At 40.3% G+C, this 25,148-nt stretch overlaps 1 protein-coding gene across 1 annotated transcript in view; it reads right to left on the bottom strand.

Moving 5' to 3' along the window:
* The window catches only part of LOC138212780 (xenotropic and polytropic retrovirus receptor 1 homolog), a 45,810-nt gene extending 30,583 nt beyond the window's left edge, over nucleotides 1-15,227 (bottom strand). Inside the window, exon 1 of the mRNA XM_069173342.1 lies at nucleotides 14,755-15,227. Within this exon, the coding sequence (XP_069029443.1) occupies nucleotides 14,755-14,823 (69 nt within the window). The 5' untranslated portion in view covers nucleotides 14,824-15,227. The remainder of the gene's footprint in view (nucleotides 1-14,754) is intronic.
* Between the last annotated feature and the right edge of the window lie 9,921 nt (nucleotides 15,228-25,148).

The following is a 25,148-nucleotide window of genomic DNA, read 5'->3' as shown; positions in this document are numbered from 1 at the left end:
GTCTGGCAAAAATAGACGTAGCATGTAGACACGGAAAGCAGGAAAAAAGTGTGAGACTCTCAGCGGACGGCATCTGGCAGCTGCAGCAGCGGAGACTGCCGGTAAGTGGTAAATGTGGAAGTACTGACTTTACAAACTTGAGAGGGGTGCCTGAACACAACATCAAGTTAATTTGTTTCTGAAATGAGACCCAGCCTACCACTGGTTCCACTAAAAGACGTACATTTCCTGGTAAAAGATGTTGATCTGCAAGAGAATCTACTAAAAAAACAAATACTAATCAAAGCAGCAAAGCATGTTACTTCCAGTTATCTACCACCGCCCTTCCTGATAGCTCCGTCTTGGTATGCCGCTTGTATTGACTGTTACTTCAATAGTACTTCAAGTTGTCATATTCTGGAGATGACTTCACCCTCCCTCAAAGACAGGTCCAGTGAAAATGAGAATATACAGACTGCCAGATTTTGTACAGAGACGCTGTGAGAGAGAACACATCCACCCTGTGTCAGGTTATGTAGCTGCTAATAAAACACAAGAATTCACAGATAATCTGCCGTCTCACCACTGACCCCAGAACAGGAAAGAAAACCAAATCTACATTGTAAATATGCAGACCTTTGTTTACTACTCACTTAAATCTTAAAAGCATAAAATGGTGGTAAAATACACAGTGGACAAAAAAGGACAAATCTTAATATAGATTAAGATATTAATCCCTCAGGAGAAATAAACAATGTTCACTAAACTTAATAGAAACAAATGACTAAATAATGAAATGTTCAATGTTGTCTGTCAGTGTTTCAGAGGTCGCTCTCTAAATGTCTGCTGACCAGGGCTGGGACTGCAAGTAAAAAAAATTAAAAGGATTGTTGATTCACCCTTATTTTGCTGTCAGCTTCTCTATTTCTCACTCCACCAGAAACCAGCTACGCTCAGCAAGCTAACTTCCCATGAACTCCGGCGGCTGTGGCTCGGAGTTTCCACTCCTACTGCTGTGCACAGACCTCGGCTGCAGTGTTGTGTTGACTAAGAAAAATACATATTAGGAGAAAAGTAACTCAGGCCAATGGCGTTTATAAATTAGTAATTATCCTTCTGCTGCTAAATCTAATGTACCAGAGCCAATCGAGGTATGTTTTAAATTGAGCTTCACTGATCCTTTGTTTTACGTCAGCTGTCACGCAGGCGTTGTAAACAGAGGAGGATTGGTGGCAGGATGCAGAAGCTGAAGATAAAATGTCTGCAGTGTGAAAATATTCCAAATTGAGAATTAACTTTGAGAAAGAATAGAGAGTTTTGCAAGGCTGAACTAACAGAGCTGCGTTTCATACTAATAATTTGATTCGGCACCTAATGAATAAACACACAACAGAATACAATGAGTTGAATCAGGTAATTCAAGCAAATGCTGCACCGTGCTGGACAATCCTTTTAAAAGGTGAGGGAACAGCAACAGAGACAAAACCATGACAGCGAAGGTAACTTTGGATAACCGGCCCGTCGCTGTAGTAGAGTGAAGATTTTTAACATCTGGAGTGAATGCTGCCGCTCGGATTGTGTTCTTTATTTTTCATGTTTCGTTTAAACTGTGAGGCCACTTTGAATTGGGATTTCTGTACTTGACTGAAAGCATGGCTGCGTTTATGAGCAATGCCTCATAAACGCAATGTGATCTACCAAAAAAAATAAAAAATTCCACTGCTGAAAATACATAAATAAAATGTACCTGGCATTATAATATTTACCTTATTTTGATGCCTGCGGGAGGCCATGGGGCCCAAACCAGGGACTCACACTCAGCCCCTGTGATTTGTGTGAAACCTGGCTGGTGGTTCGCTGCTATTTTTGAAATTTTTAATACAAATGTTATGTCAACCCTATGTTGGAGACTATGCAGAAGTCAGCTGCGATTTCAAAACCGGCTTAGTTGAGAACGTTTCGTGGAACAACAAGTATCATCAGACAGGGTGAGTTCTGCTGTTTGTTGTTTTGTTATATGCGGCACGTTGTGACGTGATCGGGACTTCGGCCTCAATTCAAGAGTAGCGGGTGTGAAGATGGACGCGGAGCTAATTGCAGAGTATATCGATGATTACATTTGATGCAGCGCTTTGTCACACAGACGAGGCACTGACATTGTTGGAAGGCTCATGTTGTGCAGTTTCATGCGATATATGTTGCATCTCTGTGATGAACAATCGAGTCAACGGAATGTGGATGATGAAACGTTGCAGCGTTTGATGTCTTCTCCGAATGGAAAACACATGAATGAAGCGATTAAACCGAGTAAAGCAAAGTCTTGAAAGCTTGAAAGCTACAGAAGCCGCTGGCCACAGAGTGGCTGCTATTTATATCAATCAACTGGCATATTGAGGCGGGATGAAAATTTGAAAATAAATGGAGTGGCTTTGTCTTTTTGAATGGAGCGCTATCTACCTGCATAGACGTCGTGATCGACTGGTCGGTCGTGATCAACCCATTGGGCACTCCTGACTTAAAGCATATCAGTTTACAAAACCAGTGTTATAATGGTCAGGAAAAGCCTGTTTCTTGACAAACCAAGTCCTAATCACATAATATTGGAGTCTGAAAATGAGCATTATTTAGCATTTCATTTTTTAGTTTAAAAATGTTATTTGGATGGAAACGGATGGAAACGTACGTATCTGCTGTTTGACGCTGGCGGCGAAGAGCTTTCATTCCTCTTCTCTCGAGGTTCAACTAATCAATTCGTTGATTGAAAATTCAATCGTAACTATTTTGATTTTCAATTAATTGGTCTAATCGAGCAAAAATGTCAAACGTTTGTTTTTTCCAACTTCTCAAATGTGAGCAACGAGAAGATGTCACAGCTTCTTGGAACTTCTAATGAACTTCTTTTTAATTAATTAAATCGGTTGATTAAGAAAACGATCTGAAGTTTTAGCACTGATAAAAGGAGCACAACATTTCTCGGCCCCTTCCTCTTTTATTGACCTAGCGTTTCCTTTTTTTTTTATCTGGTTCATCATTTGTCCCCCTGCTAAAAGTCACCCAATACAAAAAAACACCTAATATTCTTGAGAAAAAATATCTAAGACTCTGAGTGAGTGCTGCCGTCATGTAGTCATCCGGCAGGGTTTTCAGCCAGTCAATGAGTCTATTGAGTCATACAGATGACCATCAGGCATTTATATTCTTAGAGCTCCTGTCTGCTAGTCACGCTAGGAATCTGCCAGGTTAAATAAAGCTGCATCCATCTCAGGTTTAAATGCAGCAAGTGTGTCAACAGAGTCTGAGTCTCACACATTTCTGCAGATAACCCTGCAGGAAAAAATTAGCTGGTGCGCTGTTGGAATGTCTATAGGCCAACTATAACAAATCATAGCATGGTTGAAACAGCACAAGCCAGCATGAAAACAGAGACGCCGTCTTTGTTCCAGCACACATCGCCACGGCTCTGTGTATTGATCTGCCCCTCTAGGCGTCTGACCCGAACACAGCCAACACAAGAAAGCACGACGCCCATCGAACAGCGCTGGTCGACACAGCTCTGCAAACGTCAGAGGCCCGGGGTCCCACATCTTCACAGGACTAAAACCAACTGGGCCCGAGGCCAGAAACAATAACAACAACAAGCTACATCTGGTCTGAGTCCGAACGCCACGGGAGCAGGAAGAAACAGACTCCATGCGAAACTTGGGTGGAAATGAGCATTTCCAAAAAACAATTGGAAAAAGAAAAACCCATTATTTTTTCTGAAATACCTTAAAATGTACCAAAATAATCAGCATCCAAAGTTTACTTTTGTTTTTACATTCAACAAAGTATTCTAAATACAAAAAAAAAAAGAAAACTGCATGGACTAAAATGAGACCTAATATTTTGTTGCACAACCTCAGAGGCGATCACTGCAAACAGCTGATTACTCAATGAAAGCTGTCTGCAGGTCGTCCAGTCCACTCTTACTGAGCAAACTGCTCGAGCCTTCTCAGGTTTAAAGCTTGCCAACGCCAGACTACACGTTTCAGCTCTTTCTCTGTCTTCAATAGGATTCAGATCAGGACTTATAGGCCACTTCAGAACAGTTAATTTTTTTTGTTCTGAGCTATTCTGTTTGGGGTCATGGAGGATCCATATGTTGTGACATAGAGAGCTTTTTAACACTGGGCAGTACGTTTTGCTGCAGAATGCCGTGATAGTCTAGAGATTTCATTGTGTCCTGCACAGATTTAAGGCACCCTGGGGCCGGGCGCAGCATGACGGCCTGAAAACAGAATTCAGCCTCCTCCATGTTTTATAGTTAGTACGGTTTTCATTTCTTGAAAAACTTTATTTCTTTCATCCATGTACATAGAACTGATGTGACTTGCCAAAAAGCTGGTTTGTCTGAAGGACATTCATCCAGAGGCATCGTGACTTGTAAATAAACATTTCAGCAAAATCAAGTCCGGCTTGTTCATGTGTTTTTGTTTGTTTTTCCAACAGCGTGTGTGTTCTTTCATAAGGCCACTCTCACACTGATTCACCTTGACCTTGAAGCTCGTATCACTTTGGAACGTTTCTGTGGTTCTTGTCCACCATCTTTCTGTTCAACCTGGGGTCAAGTTTTCCTCCTGCAGCTGCGTCCAGGGATGTTGGCTACAATCCAACTGACCTTAAACTTCTTAATATCTGCAACATTAGTCCTGGGAGTATCAAGTTGCTTGGATATGATCTCATATCCTTTACTTTTAACATGCTTGATAAGGTTTTTTTTCTGATCTCTTCTCTGTTCAGTGTGGTGCATAGAATGATACAAAATAGCAGAGGGACTATTTTAATCCACTTAAATAGGCTGAATCGCCGACTACAAGTTTGAAAACATGTGTGATACTTATCAAAGAAAGCAGTTAGTTTGAAATATATAATCCAAATAATCCAATTATTTATAATCTTTTCTAGAGGTACAGAGTGTCTTTGTAAAGGAAACAATAATTGATCTCTTTGTACACTTTTCTGTACTCCAGGACATACCAAAGGTCTGCAGGTAGACATGAAGAAAATTGCTTTTCATTTCTTTTTAGGAGGAATTAAGCATTTTTTCAATGAGCTGTAAAGATGAAAACCCATTTGTCAATGTCTGTAAGTGCACCTGAGCATCAATGCTTATCATTTGAACTGATACAAAGATAATTTAGAGGGGGTATCACCTTCATAGCACTGCTTTATCAGGACTGTCCAGGCCAGAACTACATGCTCTGGTTACAAAGTTAAACAGTCACGTAATCTATCCATCTGCTATCATTGTAATTATATTTTTGGACTGCGACTAATGATCATTCTCAGTTTTTGTAAACATTTACAATCAGTTACTTCCTGAAACACTGTGTGCTGACTGAAAAAAAAGCCAAGCTCATTTTTTTTGCTGTAACACATTGCACAGCATCAGCCAATCAAATACATGCTTCTGTAGACTGCTTTGTAACATGACCACTGCACTTCTGCTGTTTACATATCAATTGTCTCAATGAAAGATAAAATAGTTGCCTCCGTGATACCTTTCCAAAGGTGTAAAGTCCTTTGTGCGAGTGTAGCAAACTGCTGGAAGTGTTTTGGTGTCTGATTAGCCTGTAAGGACCAACTAGGGATTTTAAGCAAAAACACGGTCCAATATTTACTGGGAACTATGTGACTGAGGACACAGCTACACACAAAAAGAGCAGAGAAAAAAAAAAGGCTCACTTGTGCCATCAATTTGGGCGCAACAAATGCCATCAAACTTCAAGAACCCCTCACATCGGACAAAGCTGATGGGAAGCATGTCGTTAGCTATCGTCTTTGAGAGGAGGGCCGTTGTTTGCGCTGCTCGCCTGATATAAAACATCCTTTGTCTGGTGACAAAGCTAGCCATTGAATGTTAATCAGTCGATGCTCGATGCTTCGCCCTCAAATGACTGCATAGTGTTGGTAGACATCATAGGTTAGCTTTATTGAGTTCCACACAGAAACGTCCGATGGCTGTGGAGGTTTGCGTGTTTCTCCTGTTTGTACAGCAGCATCTAATCTGGTTTAACTGGCGCCTGTTTGGAACGTCCTTCTCTTCTCCTTTTGTCACTCAATGGTACGCAAGCAGCTTTTAGGTGCATTACCACCACCTTCTACATATAACACTGTGTTACCACTACTTTCCTGTTAGTTGTCTCTGGTACCTCTGTGCTGTTCTTTTGTCTCTAAGCTCCCCCCGACCAGTCGCGGCCGACGGCAGCTCACCTGTGAGCCCGGCTTTGTTGGAGGTTTCTTTTTATTAAAGAGGAGTGTTTTCTTCCTACTTTTTAGTTGGTTTTTTTCACAGTTAAAAGAGCTGTTGTTTCTTTTCCTACCAGCTATCACTCAAGGTTGAGTTGTTATACTGTTGGGTTCCTCTATAATCTTTCAGGGTTCTCCTGTAAGGACGTTACTATGTTAAGTGCTTTGAGATAACCACTGATGTAGCGGTGTTTTCATAAAATTGAATTGAATCGGCGACCTGGCCAGAATGTAATCCTGCCTTCGCCAAATGTCAGCTGGGATAGGTTCTCCATGATTCTATTTAAGATAGGTAGACATTGGATATATGGGTAACATTAATTTATTTAACTTTATTATAACAGTGCTTTTTTTTGTTATCTTATTTTGTTATAAGTACTTTATTTAACGAACAGGATGACGACTTCTATATTAGCCTATGACCTACTGACATCTTAAAGGGTGTTTACTAATAATTAACAAAGCTTCAAGAAAGAGTCAAAATATATATAGCAAAGATGCTGCTGAAATATGCCTCAGAAAAACTAACTTGACAAGTGAAGTGCATTGTTTTTGGAAATGGTTAAAATTGTATTTCTATCTCAAACCATACTCTTATTAGTCTAGCTCTTTATCCGAATCTGCCTCAGCCAACAGATCAACTTAACAAGAACTTGACTCGTATTAATGTACGTTGTAAATAAGCCAAACTGAGCCCCAGACGTTCCCCTTCAGTGAGCCTGGACAGGTTCACATAGGAGGCGCTGACTTTGAGATTTTACCTCCCTTCACTTTGACTGGCAGGTAGTAGGCTGACCACTGGAGCATGTCTGGGTCTTTAGGTCTTTTAGCATGTATTTACTGACAGATAGCTGAAACTGTACACATACTGCAGCTCTACTGTTAACGTCATACTCCGCTCAACAGGGCTGTCCGGTCAACAGCCTCGCCGCTACACACACACTCTCACCGTCTGTCTCTCTCAACTACACACTCGCTACATACACCGACACACTTAACACTGTTCTTTTCTGATCATTTGGATTAGGTGCCGTGAAAAAACACTTAGACATTGTACTTAAGTGTTGTGATGGTCGGAGAAACCCTGCTATCGAATCAGGAAAAAAAGCATCTTATCCCAGCCCCAGTGATTACAGCTGTTTGTTGCTGTTTGGATCTCTGGAGCCAAGCTTAGCCGGAGTGGGGGCGGCAGGCCAGAGTAACACTGAACAGGGCTGCTGAGGCGTCTCATACACAGACTGCAACTACAGGAAAAGACCTTTGGCTAAACTTAATGTGACCGACCGCGCTGCAAAAGAGACAAAGTATTAAAACAATGTGTTGGGAGATCACTGATAGCGACTGACTTCCAGCAAAAAACTTGGCTGTGGCTAAAGCAGACCTGAAAAGCAGACGAATGCGTAGATGAACCAGGGCATAAATAACCAAAATGAGTGAGAGCAACAACGGGGAGTCTAAAAATCAATGACTTTTGAGAAACTAACAGCAGCGCTTTACAGGTGCAGCGAGGGGGGAATGTGATAGCTGCAGTCCAGCCACAGTAGTGTAGTATAGAACCAAACTACATGTAACTTTATAGCCTATTTATACACATACATATTAACAGGCTGTAACAACAACGGATGCTATACTCCTATATGATGCCGTGCTCATCGATAAAATGCCCAGATGTGCTGACAGCCACAAGCTAACAAATCTGAAGACTTTTCTTTCTTGCTTGAGGCATTCGCTCCAAAAAAAAAAATTCATACAGTAGATCTTCAGGAAATTAATCAGCAACTAGGCCTCGTTTGTGAAGACTTCCTTTGTCTGATGTGAATTGGATATGTCTGTATTTTGGACTGTTGGCAAACCTCCCCGGCAGCAGATTATAGCCGCTCCAGCTAATTAAAGTTCATTCTTTCAAAGTAAGTTGCACAAAGACAGAAATGAGAACTTTAAGATGTTGTTTGGTTGATGTGCTTTCTGCAGGCCAGCGTGTGTTCGTGGCCAAAGATCATTTGTAAATTAAAATTAATTGCAATGAAAAGTGAATGCAGAAGCATTTTTGGTTCTGTTCACAGTACAGCAGCTGTCTGGATGCACAGATGTGTTGACGCATCGTGTGAGTGTGCAGTCAACTTCTGATGGTCTGATCTGACGGTGACCAATTTGACAGAATTTACATGACATCCTTGCAAATAGTAAGACTGAAGAGTAGTAACATCACTCTACGGCTGCAGGGGAACTGCATTGTTTTGTAGGGCTGTTGTATTGTCAACTATATCATTTCTCCCCATGCTGAGAATTTCTCATCCCACAGTATGGACGATATCGGTGTGTGAGGACACGATTGCACCTGCAACATAGACATCTAACATATCAGCGTGTCCCCTATAATTACCACCTGGAAACTCCGCCCACCCTAAAAGAAATGAAATGTTGTGTTATGTTGAGACAAGGATGATAGCATTATCAGCTCTCCAGCAGATACAACTGCAACACCAGACAAACACAGGGAGACAGGCCTCGACCAGTTAGGATAGGTGGAAATGGAAATAAAAATCTTATTATGGACTATAAACAAAGATCTGATCAAATATAATAAAGCCAACGTATGTTTAGTAGCAATTTGGCGTAATCAGAGAACCAGTAGGGAATATTTGATTTTGGTTTTAGGAATGTTTTGCCAGATATTTGGGCAACACAGACGGGATCATGAGGAAGCCAGACTCGGGCCTTTATAGTCATCCTGTCAGTCCAACAGAAGAGCCAAACATATGTCGTCTAAAGATCACAGAACAGCCCGTCAGCCAGTGTGAAAACAAAATACTTTATCTTATTTAAATGATCATTTATGGTAATATAAGGGTCATATAAGGCCTGAATTTGTTGGCCACAGCCCCACCTCCCTCGGTGAGGGGAAACACTGTGTGCTTACAGACGGATTAGAACAAATCAGGCATAATGAGAAACATTAATAAACCACTGTATTCATTTTGAAGACTTTAACTAATATTGATTGTTTACTCCCTGAAAGCCATGTTAAGTCTTTGTTGTCCTATTAAAAGCTTTGTTTTTGGGCCGATGCACAACGAGCCGAATGAGAAATCGTTGCGGTGTCCTAAACATTTAGAAATCTGCTGCAGCTCAGCTCACTCGAGGCTGTGGCCAAAAAATATGATGATGGTAATCATTTGCACAAACTTGTGAAAAAAAAAAAAGATAAAATGTTGAAAAATTCCTTTCTGTTTTGACTTTATCTTCTTCCACGAATAACAGTTTAAGATGTCCTGTGCTGCATCACACACTGTTTGTGTCGAGTTTTAGTTTTACAGTTCACACAAAGTGCCAAATTAATGCGGAATAACACCGCAAAGGTCAAGTGACTCAGCATCTGCCAAACGTCTCACTAACTAACGCCGTGCAGGCTTTGTTCAGATGGAAGCAGGAACCAGCGAGTACGAAGCCTCGACAGCACGGTGAGATGAACAGGAAGTCACTGAGGTTGTCAGGTGGATCCTCCCTTCACCGCCTTTCATCCAGTTCAGCCCACAACACCTCGGGAAGGTTCAACAGCCGTCCTGGTGGCCCAGGTCTACTCCCCTCCATACTCCCACCCTCCACCACAACCCACCCACCACTACTACATCAACCACCACCACCACTACATCCACTACCACCACCACCACCCACCACCCTGCTCCACCTGTTTAACATCTAACCTAGTATGTGCAACGTTATCTTTGCTCAAAGCCACAAGACCCTACGTGCTGCACACAACCAGCAATACAGTGAAGTGTGATTGAAGTTTGAATTAATTTGATTTTAATTCATTGTTTTTTGGTTCTTTAACTGTTGTAGTTTAGTAGTTCACGTTAATCATCTGATCGCTGTTTGTGTTCGCACGGCTCTCCAGACGATGCAAATGCGACCTGTGGACAAAATTATATTGTTCAATAGTAGTAGTATTTTTCAATATTGTCACTGCAAAAATACCAGTGCGTGTCACACTTCATCATGTTGCTCATTGGTCTGGGATTAGAGTCCAAAATATTCACGACACTTCAAATCGTGCTTGTATGTGCACATTTTGTTGAATTCAGAGAAACTGAGAGACGCCGATAATAAAAAGCGTCCGATGGCGTGAGACTGGCGGTGCAGCGGCATCTGACGATCCCGTCAGCGACGTATGACCATCTCCTGTTGCACCGGCAGATATACTGGATCCTAACACCACCTGGGAGGCCACGGTCACACTGTCACTGTCCCCTAAAGTCATTTAATATTCAGATTTTGATTTTGACTCTAACATCCTTGCTGATGTCCCCGAAGCTACTATTAAAGCTAACATAGCTTTAATATTAATGTTAGCCGACCCACCGCAGCCAGTCTGCTCAATCGATAACAGAAAGGTGAAGTTAACATGTCAAATCATTTGTGTATTTGTTTGGCATACTGAATTTAACATACATTACATGACATAAAGCTCCATGTTGTGGAACATTAACCAACCAGACATATGGCATCTTATTAAACCTTTACTTAAAAAGCCGACTCTTGATCAGCTGTTTTAGGAAACTGCAGACCAATTTCCAACCTGACGTTTATTTCTAAAATCCCTGAAAAAGTTGTTGCAAATCAACTTTTTAATCATTTACAAAGGAATGATCTGTTTGAAGATTTTCAGTCAGGCTTTAGAGTTCATCATAGCACAGAAACAGCTCTGGTGAAAGTTACTAACGACCTTTTGTTAGCCTCAGATAATGGACTCGTCTCTGTACTTGTTCTTCTGGACCTCAGTGCTGCTTTTGATACGATTGATCATACGATCTTATTACAGAGATTAGAAGACGTTACGAGGATTAAAGGAACTGCATCAGACTGGTTCAAATCCTACTTATCAGATAGATTCCAGTTTGTCCATGTCAACAATGAGTCTTCCAGACAAACAAGAGTTAGTTATGGAGTTCCACAAGGCTCAGTGTTAGGCCCAATACTTTTTACTTTGTACATGCTTCCATTAGGAGATGTCATCAGGAAGCACTGCATCAACTTCCATTGTTATGCAGATGACACTCAGCTAATTCTTTCTATAAAACCAGATGAAACTAATCAGTTAGTAAAACTTGAAGCCTGTCTAAAAGACATAAAGGCCTGGATGACCAAAAACTTCCTGCTTCTAAATTCAGACAAAACAAAAGTTATTGTACTTGGTCCTAAACACCTCAGAAACTCTTTCTGTAATCACTTAGTTACTCTAGATGACGTTGTCTTGGCCTCCAGCAAAACTGTGAGGAACCTTGGAGTCATATTTGATGAGGACTTGTCCTTTAGCCACCATATTAAGCAAATCTCCAGAACTGCCTTCTTTCATCTATGTAATATTAATAAAATCAGGAAAATCCTTCCTCAGCGTAATGCAGAAAAACTCATTCATGCGTTTGTTACTTCTAGGCTAGATTATTGTAATTCCTTGCTGTTAGGATGTCCAAATTACTCATTAAAAACCTGCAGTTGATCCAAAATGCTGCAGCAAGAGTACTGATGGGATTTAGCAAGAGAGATCATATTTCTCCAGTTTTAGCTTCTCTTCACTGGCTTCCTGTTAAATCAAGACTAGAATTTAAAATTCTCTTGATGACTTACAAAGTTCTTCATGACCAGGCTCCATCATATCGTAGAGATCTTATAGAACCATATAATCCTAGCAGAGCACTTCTCTCTCAGTACGCTGGTGGTCTACTTGTGGTTCCTAGAGTTTACAGAAGTAGAATGGGAGGCGGAGCTTCAGTTTTCAGGCTCCTCCCCTGTGGAACCAGCTCCCAGTTTGTGTTCGAGAGGCAGAAACCCTCTCTAGCTTTAAGATTAGACTCAAAACGTTCCTTTTTGATAAAGCTTATAGTTAAGGCTGGCTCGGGTAGACCTGAACCAACCCTTAGTTATGCTGTTATAGGCCGAGGCTGCTGGGGGACCTCGTTACATGCTGAGCTTCTTTTCTTTCCTCCTACTCTTTAACTGACTCATACCTCACCATCCTTTTCTCTCTCATAGCTTTTTCTTATTATCTGTTGTCTCCATTCAGTTCCTTCGCTCGCGTAGTTTCTGTTCTTTCTTTTCCAGATGTCCCGTCATGGAGCGGCATGTCTCTGCTCTGCGCTTGTCGTCTCCACCAACAGTTCTTCTCTTCTATCTCTATGCTGTCCTTTTCTCTCTCTGCTCTCCTCTCACCCCAACCGGTCGAGGCAGATGGCCGCCCACCTCTGATCCTGGTTCTGTCAGAGGTTTCTTCCTGTTAAGAGGGAGTTTTTCTTCCCTCTGTTGGAGGTTTTTCTCCCTTAAAGAGGAGTTTTTCCCTCCTAGCTTATGTGGGAATTGTTGAATTGTTGGGTTTCTCTGTATAATATTGTAAAGTCTTGCTGTGAGGACTTTAATGTGTTAAGTGCCATGAAATAACCTTTGTTGTGATTTGGCGCTGTATGAATAAAATTGAATTGAATTTATTATTCACCATAAACACATTGAATAAGTGACTGCTTGCTATCATTGTGGCATAAGTAGCTCTTATACCACAGATATGATTGGTGTTGGGATATTTTCAATGACCTTATTGTCTGAAATGAGATGTATGTATTTATGGTATATTCCTACCAGGAGGAGGCGCTATACACACATTTGGTCATTTTCCCAGCATTCAGCAGCCACTAAACCGGGAACCAACCGTCATATTTTATTAAGACACTGTTGGAAAATTTGCTTCTCCATTTCAATCTCACACATTGTGTTTCATCAAGTGCCCACGATTATACTATAATTGATCCAGCAGCATTATAATTTCATACCACTTCTATTCCAGTGGCATGAGTGACATACCGCTCCGAAGTGGTCTGTCGCTGGATTGACATCAGTAGAAAATGGTTTATAAGACTGGATGACATGAATCTATGTTAGCTCTTATATTTGCTATGAGCAAGGATATCAAGAGTGAGAATATGAAATGACTTCCCTGTTGTCAGGGGACGTGTGACAGTCTGACGTGTGGCAACCACTTTCAGGAAAACTGTATGTACTGGTGGAAGAGAAACGGCAGACCACGAGGGACAGGTAAGTAATCGGCCACTGAAGGGATGGGCATATGCCACCGCACCACCGGTGGCACACCATCAGCCACTTTTCAATCCCAACACTACTTTTGAGAAAACCTCAACCCTACAATTTCAAACTCAGCTCAGCGATTGTTCTGACCAGAAGACAGAGAACAAGAAAGTCAGGTCAAATACATCTAAACAAGTTTTAAGAGGGGAGGAGGATTTTAAACTTTTAAGACCTGATTGTTCTGAAAAGTGACTTCCAGTATTTGACTTGTGAAAAATTAGACTTGCAGAGTTTAAAAGGCTGTCCTTGTTCTTCCAGTGTGTCGGATGCATATCATTCATTTTCATGGTGTAGCTGCAGATTGCAGACAGCCTCTCAAAGCTCCTTCAGCCTTCTCAGTCAACACTAGTTTTAGTGCAGCTCGTTTAAACCGAAGCAACGAACACCGACGGCAGAATTCAACCACACAGTGAACACACGTCCTGCAGAACTTGTTGTTACCACAGTTCAACCTGATGACCGTAACAAGGTGAACCTTTCACATCCCCCACATTACTGTACACTGATTACATGTTGATTGATTGTATTGAAACGAGTCGAGCACACAGAACAGCCGCGTTGCAGCTGTAAATGGCTCTTACTGTGTGGATATAGATTTTGTAGGACTTACATAAGAAGTGCCATTCTCTCCGGATCAGCACCAGGTTTCTGTTGTGTAAAAATACACCGCACCGCAGTCCTAACACAACCTTGACAAGCACATTGAGCTCTCGGGACCGGTGGAAAATACTGTGGCACACAATGCACCATTTTACTAGAATTTGCACATTTTTCATATCATTTGTTTGCATTGTCAGGCCTGTGCACAAATTTAGATACAAGTTGTATTGTGTTATGAGCATTTAAGGATCAAAGATTGCAGATTGAGCTATCAGCACCTCTCTGTCCGCCAGCAGCAGGACCGGCAGCTCGGTCAGCTCTTTATGAGGACAGACGAGGAGTTAACGAGCACAAAGATTAACCAGCTCAATAAATGATCGCTCAGTCAAATGTCTTGTCTCCCAGCAGCTCCAGAGACCGGCCGACTCCCGGTTTGTCTGCTCTGCCGGTGTTCATACCAGCATGATGCCGCCTGATGTGACGGAGCTGGAACCTGCAGAGCAACAAAACAAACCTAGCTCGTCTAGTTTGCTCGCTAACACTGGGGGGGCTGTTGTTGCTTGATTTGCGGGGCAAGCAGTTCCTCTCTTCCTGTTAAATAACGACGGGGAGAGCGGCAGAGGAGGAAGGCCATCTCTTACATTTGTTCTCAAAATGAATTAACTGGTATGAAACCGGACAGACATCCGTGTAGTTAGCCTGTCCGCTAGCTGCTGGCTAGCAGGGCTGCAGGTTTATCTGGCTCTACCTCACCTCATACTGGATGTACTGCTTCCTCCACTCCGGGGTGATGTGAGCCGAGAGATGCTCCGTGAATTTCATGTTGACAGCTCGGTGCTTTTTCCCTCCACCAGCTTCTGCTGTCACCGGGACCGGAGTCGGTCCAGCTGAGGTTCCCCGCTGCTCCGGTTTCACAAACGTTCACAAGGCGCCTCTCATCCGAAGATTAGATGTTGGTGCTCGGTCACAGACGGAGACAGATGCCCTTTATGTCTCCACGTTCACCGAGCTACCGACCGGCGCACATTTCTGTCCTCGACCAAAGGGCCCATCGAGTTTACATCTTAAGCTAAAAAGAATAATGCTTGAATTTTTTTTTTTTTATTATTTTTTTTTAATCTTTAGCGCCAATGTCGCAGAAATAGCGTGAGGTTTGTGGTAAACAGGCTTGCTGTGGAGGCATTAGCTGGGTCTTGCTATCGTCCCCCCTCCTCTCTCTCTGCCGCTCCTCCTCTACCTCTCCCCACCGCCCGCCTCCCGCTGCCTTCAGGTGCACTAGGAAATATGGTAACCGAGTGTGATGGCCGAAGGTACGGCAAAAGCAATAAAAATGACAGAATAAAAATACAGGTAGAAAAGGTATAAATATATATATATATTTAAATGCACAGTATGTACAAATAAAATACAATTTAATTAACAGTGCAACGGTGTTAATGATGATGTAGGGTGGATTTGGCCAGAGGTGAGTTATTGTACAGTCTGATTGCAAAATGTATATATTTATTTATCTATATATAATTGATTTTAATATATTTTTATTATTCATGAGACATCATCTCACCCGGACAATTTACTGGTTGTGTTTAGACTTAACGGTGAGGCTGTAAGACAAAGGAGAGGAATAAGCAGTCACAGCTTATACTCAACACAGACATATATTTATGTCTATGACATTCAACCACGGGAGATGCTGTCATTGAAAGTCTTGCTCTACTTAAACATAACTGTTCTTGTTATTGATCAACCCGCGGCTTTCTGTCTTTCTGTTATCGGTCGACTTTGTTGACTTTCGTTGAATGTTTGGACACAAATTTGATTTAGTTTTTTCCTTTTTGATTTGATTTTTTTTTGTGTTGATTTTATACACTTTATTAATCCCCGAGGGGAAATTTCTTCGCTACAGCAGGGGGGGCTCTCAGGGGGGAGCTGCTGCAGCAGGCTGCCACTAGCGCGGCGCCAGGTAACCTGACCTGGGGTGCATGTTTTTGGATGATGGGAGGAAGCCGGAGAACCTGGAGAGAACCCACGCAAGCACAGGGAGAACATGCAAACTCCGCACAGAAAGGCCCAGGATCGGATTCGAACCAGCAACCTTTTTGCTGTGAGGCGACAATGTTGAATGTATCCTGTTTTTGTTTAGTTTTTAAAACATCCTCTGCAGCTCATTCACAGTAAAAAAAATCAATAAATAAAAAAATCAATAAAATAAAAAAACTTATGCTAGCATCTATAGTCTTAGTCTACCTTGGATATTTTAGTCATTTACAAATACCTTGATGGTATTTGATGATCACATTAACTGATTATTGAAACAGACCTTTATATCATACTGCTCGATCCTGTGTCTCCAAGATTCCTTTTACTTTTATCTCTTCAATGCTGTTTTCCTCTCAACTGTGTTTTGACTTTGCATTTCGGTAAAAAAAAAAAAAAAGACAAGTTGTCTTCCAAAATGGGTTCCGATGACACCTGAATGCCACACGTGTGACGTCAGCAGACACTTATGGGGGAAGGGTGACGTAGATGTAGATTGTCATTTTAGCGAAGGAGAAAAATCAGGTGGAAAGTTTCCATCACCTATGCTCAGTGTGTTTCTGCCTGACTTCACGGGTGCAGCTAAGATCCAAAAATAAACATATGGAAATAATGTAATAATAATGTAAACCTATAATTACAGTAATCTCAATATGCTTCTATGATCAAGGCTGTACTTCTTGTGCAACGTTTGGAAATATAACAGCAAGAAACAATTAACATCTGAAAGGAAATGTCTGGGATACTATCAGTTGCATACATTAAAACCGTCTAAAAAAAAAAAAGCCCACTGTAAAGGGAATTATGAAAAATTAAAACTGAACCACAAGGGGGGAAAATACTACCAATCAGCTAGTTTTATAGCCTTCCTGAGGTTTAACGCTGTTGGTTGCTCTCTTTTTAAAGATTTAAAGTCTCTGACTATACAAAACTCTAATACTGCTTGTTCCAGATATAACAGGCATATTAACAAAACTGCAGTAAGATTTACATGTGAAACTCCCACACTCCTATCATATTACTATTCCAGTGAAGACCTGTCTTCAACAAGCCACTATAAATAAATGCACTATATGTCATTTTTGTATTGCTTCTAATAGTCAGGTTGAGTTTGAAATAAATTGTGGGACAATGTTGGTAACCACATCTTTCTGTCTTTATCACAATTTGAATCAGTCTCAGTCTGTTACACCAGCAAACAATTTTGGGTCCAGAAAATGATAATTAGCGAAAAATAAATAAATATTTATTGCTGTAAACAAGGAGTACCAAACTGTCATAATAATAATTTTGATTAGTTTTCTTTAAATAGCTATATAGAACAATGCAACCAACATTATGACATAACATGGTCCCACGCAGACATGTCATCCTTTAGTTTTACTTAAACTGATAATACTGATGTTGTTTACATTGTCTGTTTTGACATGCAAGTCAATATAACGTGAGTTTTTTGTTGTTAAAGACTAATAGTGCCCTCGGGTGTTTGAAAAAGGCATTGCATCCTAACAGGCTTAAAGGCTCTTTACCCCAAACTGTGTACCAAAAATTTAAGTTATATAACCTTAATTTTTGCTACGTGAGGCAAATTTTTAATCGTTGTCATTGACACTGTCCAAAGCATCAGAAATCATTTAATCCACTGTTTCTACATAAGAGATGCAAAGAAAACACATACAAACAAAAAAAAAACTCCTGTTGATTTTTTCTTGATCATCTTTGTTGTTACCTAATACATGTAAATATATGCTTAAAATAATAATAAAACAATAAAATCACTTGCATTTCTAGTTTTTATTTGATCTTTTTTTTTTTCTGTAAGATTAAATTCAGCCACTGCTTTTGTTTGTGATTCACCAAAGTCAATTACCCAGATGTTGGAGCATCAAACTGCTTTTTTTTTAACCAACTTTCACATGCCATTAAGAAACAACACATTTTTGGCATCATTTTGTTTAAATAGGAAGTTAAAATACCAAAGTCAGATTTGAATCTTCGCTCAGTTTTGACCTAATATGTTGTCAGGGCTACGTGGCATTTGCTGTGCACACTGACTTCTCCCAGACGCTCCGGTTAGCTTTGCTGCACCTGTTAAGACAGGACGAAGGACACCTTTATCATTCTTATTACATCATAGATACACTTATGTTCAGTGTATTCCAAGGTCATCTACAGTGAGTGAAAACACCTGGTGTGGGTGTGCAGGGCCTTTAATGGTTAACTATCCTATTTCTCATGAATGGCAGATTGCTGTCTCAATACTTTTTGTTTTCCTGAATTTTTCTGTTAATCCTTTCTTTTAATGTATGTTGTTCCAGTGATATTAAATATATCTAAGGAAAATATAGTTTTTTCTGTTGATTGTAGTATAATTACTGTAGCAGTAACAGGTACAGTATGTGTCAGTGTGCGTTGTGCCCAGTGATTGTGCGAGTAGTCATGCAACTTCCCATTTTCATCCCAAATCTTTTAAACACAAACCACATTTGAAGTTTGACCATGTGTCATGTATTTCTTACATATTGTTTAAGCGTGCAGATCTGCAGACAAACTGCTGTGTTTCATGTGTTGATCCATTTTAAAAAAGCCTTTGTGAATCTCTGTGAGCCTGTTGTGCCACCTGCAGGTCAACCACCATCCACATATCATTTATATTTACGTGGCACCGCGTTTAAGTTTACCACTTGTCTTTGTACAGACTCTGACCTGTGTGCAATCGATGTTACAAATCTGTTGTACCAGCTGTATGGACTGAACAGAGGATTTATCATTTTAAACATGTTTTTGTAGACTGACTAAACTACACTGCAACAATTCCACACACTTTCTGACCATTTTTGGGTGACTACTATTTAACGTATTAAGATCCTTTAGTTCCCAGTCTAAATCATCTGAAAGCAAAGCCACTGAACTCTCAAAATAAAATCAGGGCTCAAGAGATGAAACAACAACATCTATATTTAATTGTTATATTTGAGTATCACATTATTAATCACATGTAAATAAATGTGACTTGCCTCTAAACAGGGTCATTTGTGGCACACTCAGCTCTACAGATTATACTGTATGATGAAGCAACTCGCTGTAATGGAGAGGCTGCCTGCTACTACTATGATTATGGATTTGGTGTCACTGATTCATTGTTATAAGGCTGTTAGTTACCTTTTAATTTACAGTTTGGATTATTAGGCAAAAGTAAATGTCAATATGTGTTTTTTGTTACTTTATCGGGATTGAGATTTAGATTGTAGATCTTAGAGACTTAGTTTTTGTAAAAGAGAATCATATCTCACACATTAAGACACAGTGTGCTGCAGTTGCTTCATCATTTTGTTACACAATATATAATTCAAAATGTTTTCTGGTTGACTCTGAGGGATTAAAATGACACGCCTTGATTTTAAAAATACATCTGAGCATGTCATTGGATCAATGGGATGAAAACAATGTGAGATTACATAATCTGTGTGCGTTTGTGTGTGTGTTTGTAAATGTGTGTGCTTGGTTGGAGCTGAGTAGGTGTGTGTGTACATGGATGTGTGCATGAAACACAACTCCAAACAAGATTATTTTGGAATGGAGCCCAAACCTTTATGAAGTACAAAGAGCGGCTGACTCTGTGACCGCCTGTGGAAACATTCAGAGAAGCAGCAGGACTAAATGTAGAGCGATCGTTACTGCATTACTGGGGATTAACAGGCAGCCAGAGTCAGATTAAACTGGCTCCTCTTTTATAACGAGGTTGTTTAGATGTAAACAAGCTTGTGCCTGCAGTTTAAAAGAAGCAGTTAATACTGTTTTAGAGTTATTTCCGGCAATCCCAGAAATATTTTCAGACTGTTGTCAGAGGCAGTCCTGTTAGAGCCAAAAGCCTGCTTCATTAGTGTTTCCAATACTCATCCATGTTGCACAAATCTGTTTCCCACCTATTTAAAACAGCCAACTGGAATCCAAATTCTAGGTCAATTGATGCTGAACTGTTCAGCCCATATGTTGCACTAACTTGAAATAATTCCAACAGTTTTGTTGCACAACATAGGTATGATGGTATATGATGGTCAAAGCTGATTGGTTAAAGGCTGCTCCAATCATTTTCAAATTAAAACCAAAGTCTAGTGCCATTTTAGGATGCAACGACTACAAATAATCCTCAAAGGAGCATGACCAGAACCACATATCCACGCAGGAAATTTAGGTCTGGGAACATTATATATTACATAATAAGACCTGGATGTAGTCAAAGACCCCAGTTGTAAAACATGGTTTAGATATAATGGATTATAATGCTCTATACCTGTGTTGGTCCTAAATCTCCTGTTGGTCTGTAAGGATTTCATATTTGAGTTTTTTACGTGATTTAAGCGGCCTTTGATGAACACAAGAGAAATGGTGATGATAACATGTCAAGAAAGAACTGAAAGGGATTTATTTTTTTATTTTTTTATTAATTTAAAGAAGATTCTCAAATATGGCAGAGGGGACAAAGCAGTGATGCTGAACAAATAGAATTCAAGTGTTTGCATTGTACTTAAGTAAAGAAGTATTAGAAACAAACCACACTTACCAAAAGCACATACTACAGTAGAAATAGGGAAAATAAAACAGTTCAGAATAATGTGGATTATTGGATTATAATTATTGACACATTAACCCTTTCCACGCTGGAGGTCCCTGTACTGGGATCAGGTTGTTATTATAACACAACCTTCCACCATGTTTGAACGGTTGGCACTTTCAGTGAAGAGGCTGCCTGATAATGTACAGCTAAAAGGCATGAAGCATTTGTTGTGCTTAATTTATGTTGCATCAATTTTGAGTTGCAGCTGAGAAATTGTATTACGAGTTGAATAACATCAGTGCCACTGAATCATTGTTATAAGGCTTTTATTTACTCTTTAATTTACAGTTTAGATTAGGAGTAAATAAGAATTGGAGCTGTCAAATCTCATTGTGGCTTGGTGATAACAAATAAATAGCATTTCAAAATTCTCCCAAGGGTCTTTTCCATGAACCCCAAAGTTGGTAATTTTGGTGTTACAGTTATTGAACTGAACTGGATTTAGGGATATTTTTTCAAGGTGAAATTTCATAAAGCCAGATGTTTAAGGGATTCATATTTAGTTTGTATCTATTTATCCAACAAACAGCAGACATAAATCACTCTGTAGGATCATTACTGTGGAGTTGTGTTGTCTGTGAATGACATTTTTGCAAAGAAAAGAAATAGGCTACATCTTAAAAAAGAAATATTTCTTTGTAGCCCTTTTTTTCATTTTGTCCTCAAATGTGTCTTTTGAGGGAAAGCAAAGAATTTTCACTTCAGAATTACAAATTCAGTTTGAATAATTTAAAGAAAAAAAATAACAAAAAAGTACAATTATTGTTATATACATCTTGCAAAACCAAAAACAATGAATGCCAACTTCCTGCTGATGACGTTCACCTCAGCTAAGGAAATCACAAACCGAGAATGTACTTTACTCTGTACTGTATAGCAGCTTTATATATAGTCAGCAGATTGCAGCAGCTGTGGAGCAGTGAGACTCCTCTCTTGGCATTCACCGCGTGCCTTAATTGACTGATTTTAAATCAAGGTCCACTGTGAACACTGAAAGAGCAAGCCAAGACTCACAGAGAGACATTTTCTTCTTCCTAACATAACTGTCATTTGTGGATTAAAATGAAAGTGCAGAGCATCCATTTTTCTTTCAATTTTAAAGCAGCAGTGTGTCTCTGTAATTGTGTTAAACCTGTTACAGCTGCCTCAGCAGGGTCTAAAAGAAATCCTCAAATATGAATAACATCAAAAACACTTTTTGTATGGACGATTCGAAAACTCACTGCTATGCTGACGACATTATAAAGGTCACACATTTAGGTTGCCTACTGCTCATTTTCCTTTTACTCCATTATTTCAGGCATACCCGCTGTTGACACCTGGCCGCCCCAACACACAGCCTTCAACAGAGCACGCATTATATTCCATCTTTTCCTTTTCATGACATGTCAAGGGCACATCAAGCAGGCAGCCATTAAAGAGTGCAGCCCGGGATGCGGGGCTGTGAGAGGGGCTGGGACCAGGTTCGGTGGAACCGGGACCATCGGAATCACTTTCTGATGATGATGACGAGACTTTTGTGCAGACTGTGGTAAAAGGGTGTTGTTGTTTTTTCTGTGTAGGAATCCCGCGTGCCAAAGAGTGACATTGTCATTCTCCTGATGAAAAATTATGATATTAAAACATGAAATAACACGAGCACTACAACAGACCGCAGATAGAAGGGAACATAAAAACCTCATCATATTGAAGGCGCAATAACGTGACATGCACATACACACACAAAATGTCCCTCTTGGAGTGTTATATAAGAGTGATTTTTCATCAGGCTTTACACCCCCCTCCGACATTAAATGGAGCAGATTATTAAGTATGTAGGCCGGACCATGCAACATTAGCCTATATACTCCACCAAGGCCTGAACCACCGCATTCTGCCACACAATAATACAAAATATGAACTATGAGAAAACGGAGTAATGAAATATAAACATGTGCCTTTTCAATAGGAATAAGACATTTTCAACACAAAGGCAGCCTCGTATCAAGAGCTAGCGCTGAAAATTTTAGAATGAATTTCCTAAATATGCGTCGATATCTTGCTCGCCTCCTTGTCGCATTATCTCCTCCAGGATCCATCCCGAAGCCCTCACATCCTCCCTCTCCTCCTCTCCTCTCTATTCCACATCCTTTCATGCAGGACAAAAAATAAATCAGAGGAAGAAAATTACATCAAAAGAAATCGGAGTCCATGTCGATGAGGCGCACAGTCTCTTTCCAGTCTCCTCTTCTCACTCCCTGGTTAGCAAAAAAAAATTATCTTGGATAATAATTGGTTTTAATATTCAAGACGGATTTGTTAAATGAAAACAAAGTGTTTGGATTCATCCTCCCGGACGGTACGGACGGGCGGGCGATGGCTTACGCGCAGCAGAAGGCTTCCACCGGCTGGGGCGGGGTGACGTCACCATTCAGACAGATGCTCTCCTCTCATCCCCCACCACCATCCCTCCCCCTCCTTTGCCCTTGAGACCGGGGCTCATGTACAGCTGATGCTGCCATTTGGGTCTGTCACTTTGCCCGATTTCCCATCTTACAGCGGCTTTAACAGCGCAGGGAGCGTAAGGAAGAAAACACAGTAATATCATGCTATTCAAAAATCATATTCAAACTTAAGGCATCCGTTGGAAAATGACAAAATATCATAAAATAAGATGAAAGTTAAAGGTTGTTTGTGTGATAATGGCTTTACAATGAGAACAACAGTGACACAAAATGACACAATTTTGATGAGCCATTTCAAATATTTGCAAAGCGCAACATACCCATAATACATTAAATACAAAAAATACACAATGCACTTGAACTTAATATGTTTGCATCAATGTGGCTGCATGATAAAATAATGTGTCCCAAATAAAAAATGATTGTGCAGCCACCCAATGAGTCCCCTTTTGTTTGATTTCATGTAAAGACCATTATACTTGCTTAGAGTTTTTTTTTTTTTTTAGAAAGACATGCAAACATCTCTGGGACTCTTTGAGCTAAATGCTGCAATTGGCACAACTAGTGTCAAATACAAAGCGCTTTAGGTTTGATGGAACGTCATTATTTTTTGCTGATATTTGCAAAAGTCAAAGAAGTCAGAATATCACTAAATTTAAAAAGATTGTGCTGTGGAGATCATGAACGTCTGTACACAATTTCATTCATTATTTTTGTAGTTCTGTTTGTTATTGACAATTAATTTTTAAACTGTGGTAATCTATTTGTTCTTGTAATGATTAATGATCAATATTACTAACGGCAACATCACATTACCTGAGCAGCAACATATTCCAGGGAGGTCACCAGGACTCTGCCTGGAGAAAAGTTGTTTGAGCTTTGACTCGGACTTTGACTAACTTGCTTTTCTTTTGGACAAATTCACTAAAATGAAGAGAAAAAAAAAAAAAAAAAGGAAAAAAAAAAAATCGCTTGATTTTGATTAAAGGTTTAAGTCAAAGGTTTCATCAACACCTGCATTTATTTGTGCAGCTCTGCCTGCAGCTGTATAATGTCTCCTGTATCTCTAAAGGAGATTTTGCAAATCTGACAAAACAAACCTGATGATGTGATCTGGATTATTCTGGCTTGAGATTGTAGCTTTTGTAAAAGGTTGAAAGAGGCGGGCGTGGTACAACACTGACATGCACTGTGATGCCTAAAGGAGCCAATGCTTTTAGAGTTTGACCCGTACCGATGGCCGGTACTGCACTGATTTTGACCATTCTCTTAACTCCTGTACTTGGACTTTATCCCAATATGATCTGATTTAAGACCTGGACTTGATGTGAGTTGGATATGAATTTGACAAAAATCATGAATCCTTTTGGTACAGAAATAGCAGCCTGGCACTTTTACTCTTTGCTCTGAAATGAGACCGTTGTCATGTCACCTACTCATCTAGTGCACTGAAGTGGTGTCAGAAATCTAAAAACCTGGATAAATAAAACCAAAACTACGGGTTTACTGATGCCACCATCCTTCCTGTGAGATTGGGATGCTTTACATGATAGAAATATAATTCGCTGCCTAATATGCTGCTGCTCCTGCATGTGCCACCAAGGCATGGACTCTACAAGACCTCTGGAAATGACCTGAGGTTTCTATCACCAAGATGTTAGACAAAGATCCTTTACTTCCTGTGAACTGGGTTGTAGAGTTGTTGTGGATCAGACTTGCTCCAGCAGATCCCCGACACTCTGTTTGCTCGTTTATGGTTCGTCCCTCCTTGGGCCACTGTCAGTATCAAACCTGTCCATCCCTGAGATGCATTGGCCAAATCACCTGACCATAAATGTTTGGACCTTGTCAAAGTCCCTCAGGTCTTCATACCTCTTCCTTTCTTTTGCATCCATATATGTTTACCACAAGAACTGACTGTTTCATCGCACAATATATCCCAGATCTCACGGCAAAACCTGAATTAGACATGCTATGGCCAGTGTAGGCGTGACAGTTACACGTTTTGAAAGCGTGAAACTTACATGCATGTAAATATCATGTGACGC

Source organism: Embiotoca jacksoni, unplaced genomic scaffold (assembly GCF_022577435.1).
Source record: "Embiotoca jacksoni isolate LCO1_2020_lvr unplaced genomic scaffold, fEmbJac1.0.p SCAF_59, whole genome shotgun sequence".
Classification (NCBI taxonomy): domain Eukaryota; kingdom Metazoa; phylum Chordata; class Actinopteri; family Embiotocidae; genus Embiotoca; species Embiotoca jacksoni.
Note: the sequence above shows the minus strand (reverse complement) of the source record. Positions and strands in the feature narration are given on the sequence as shown.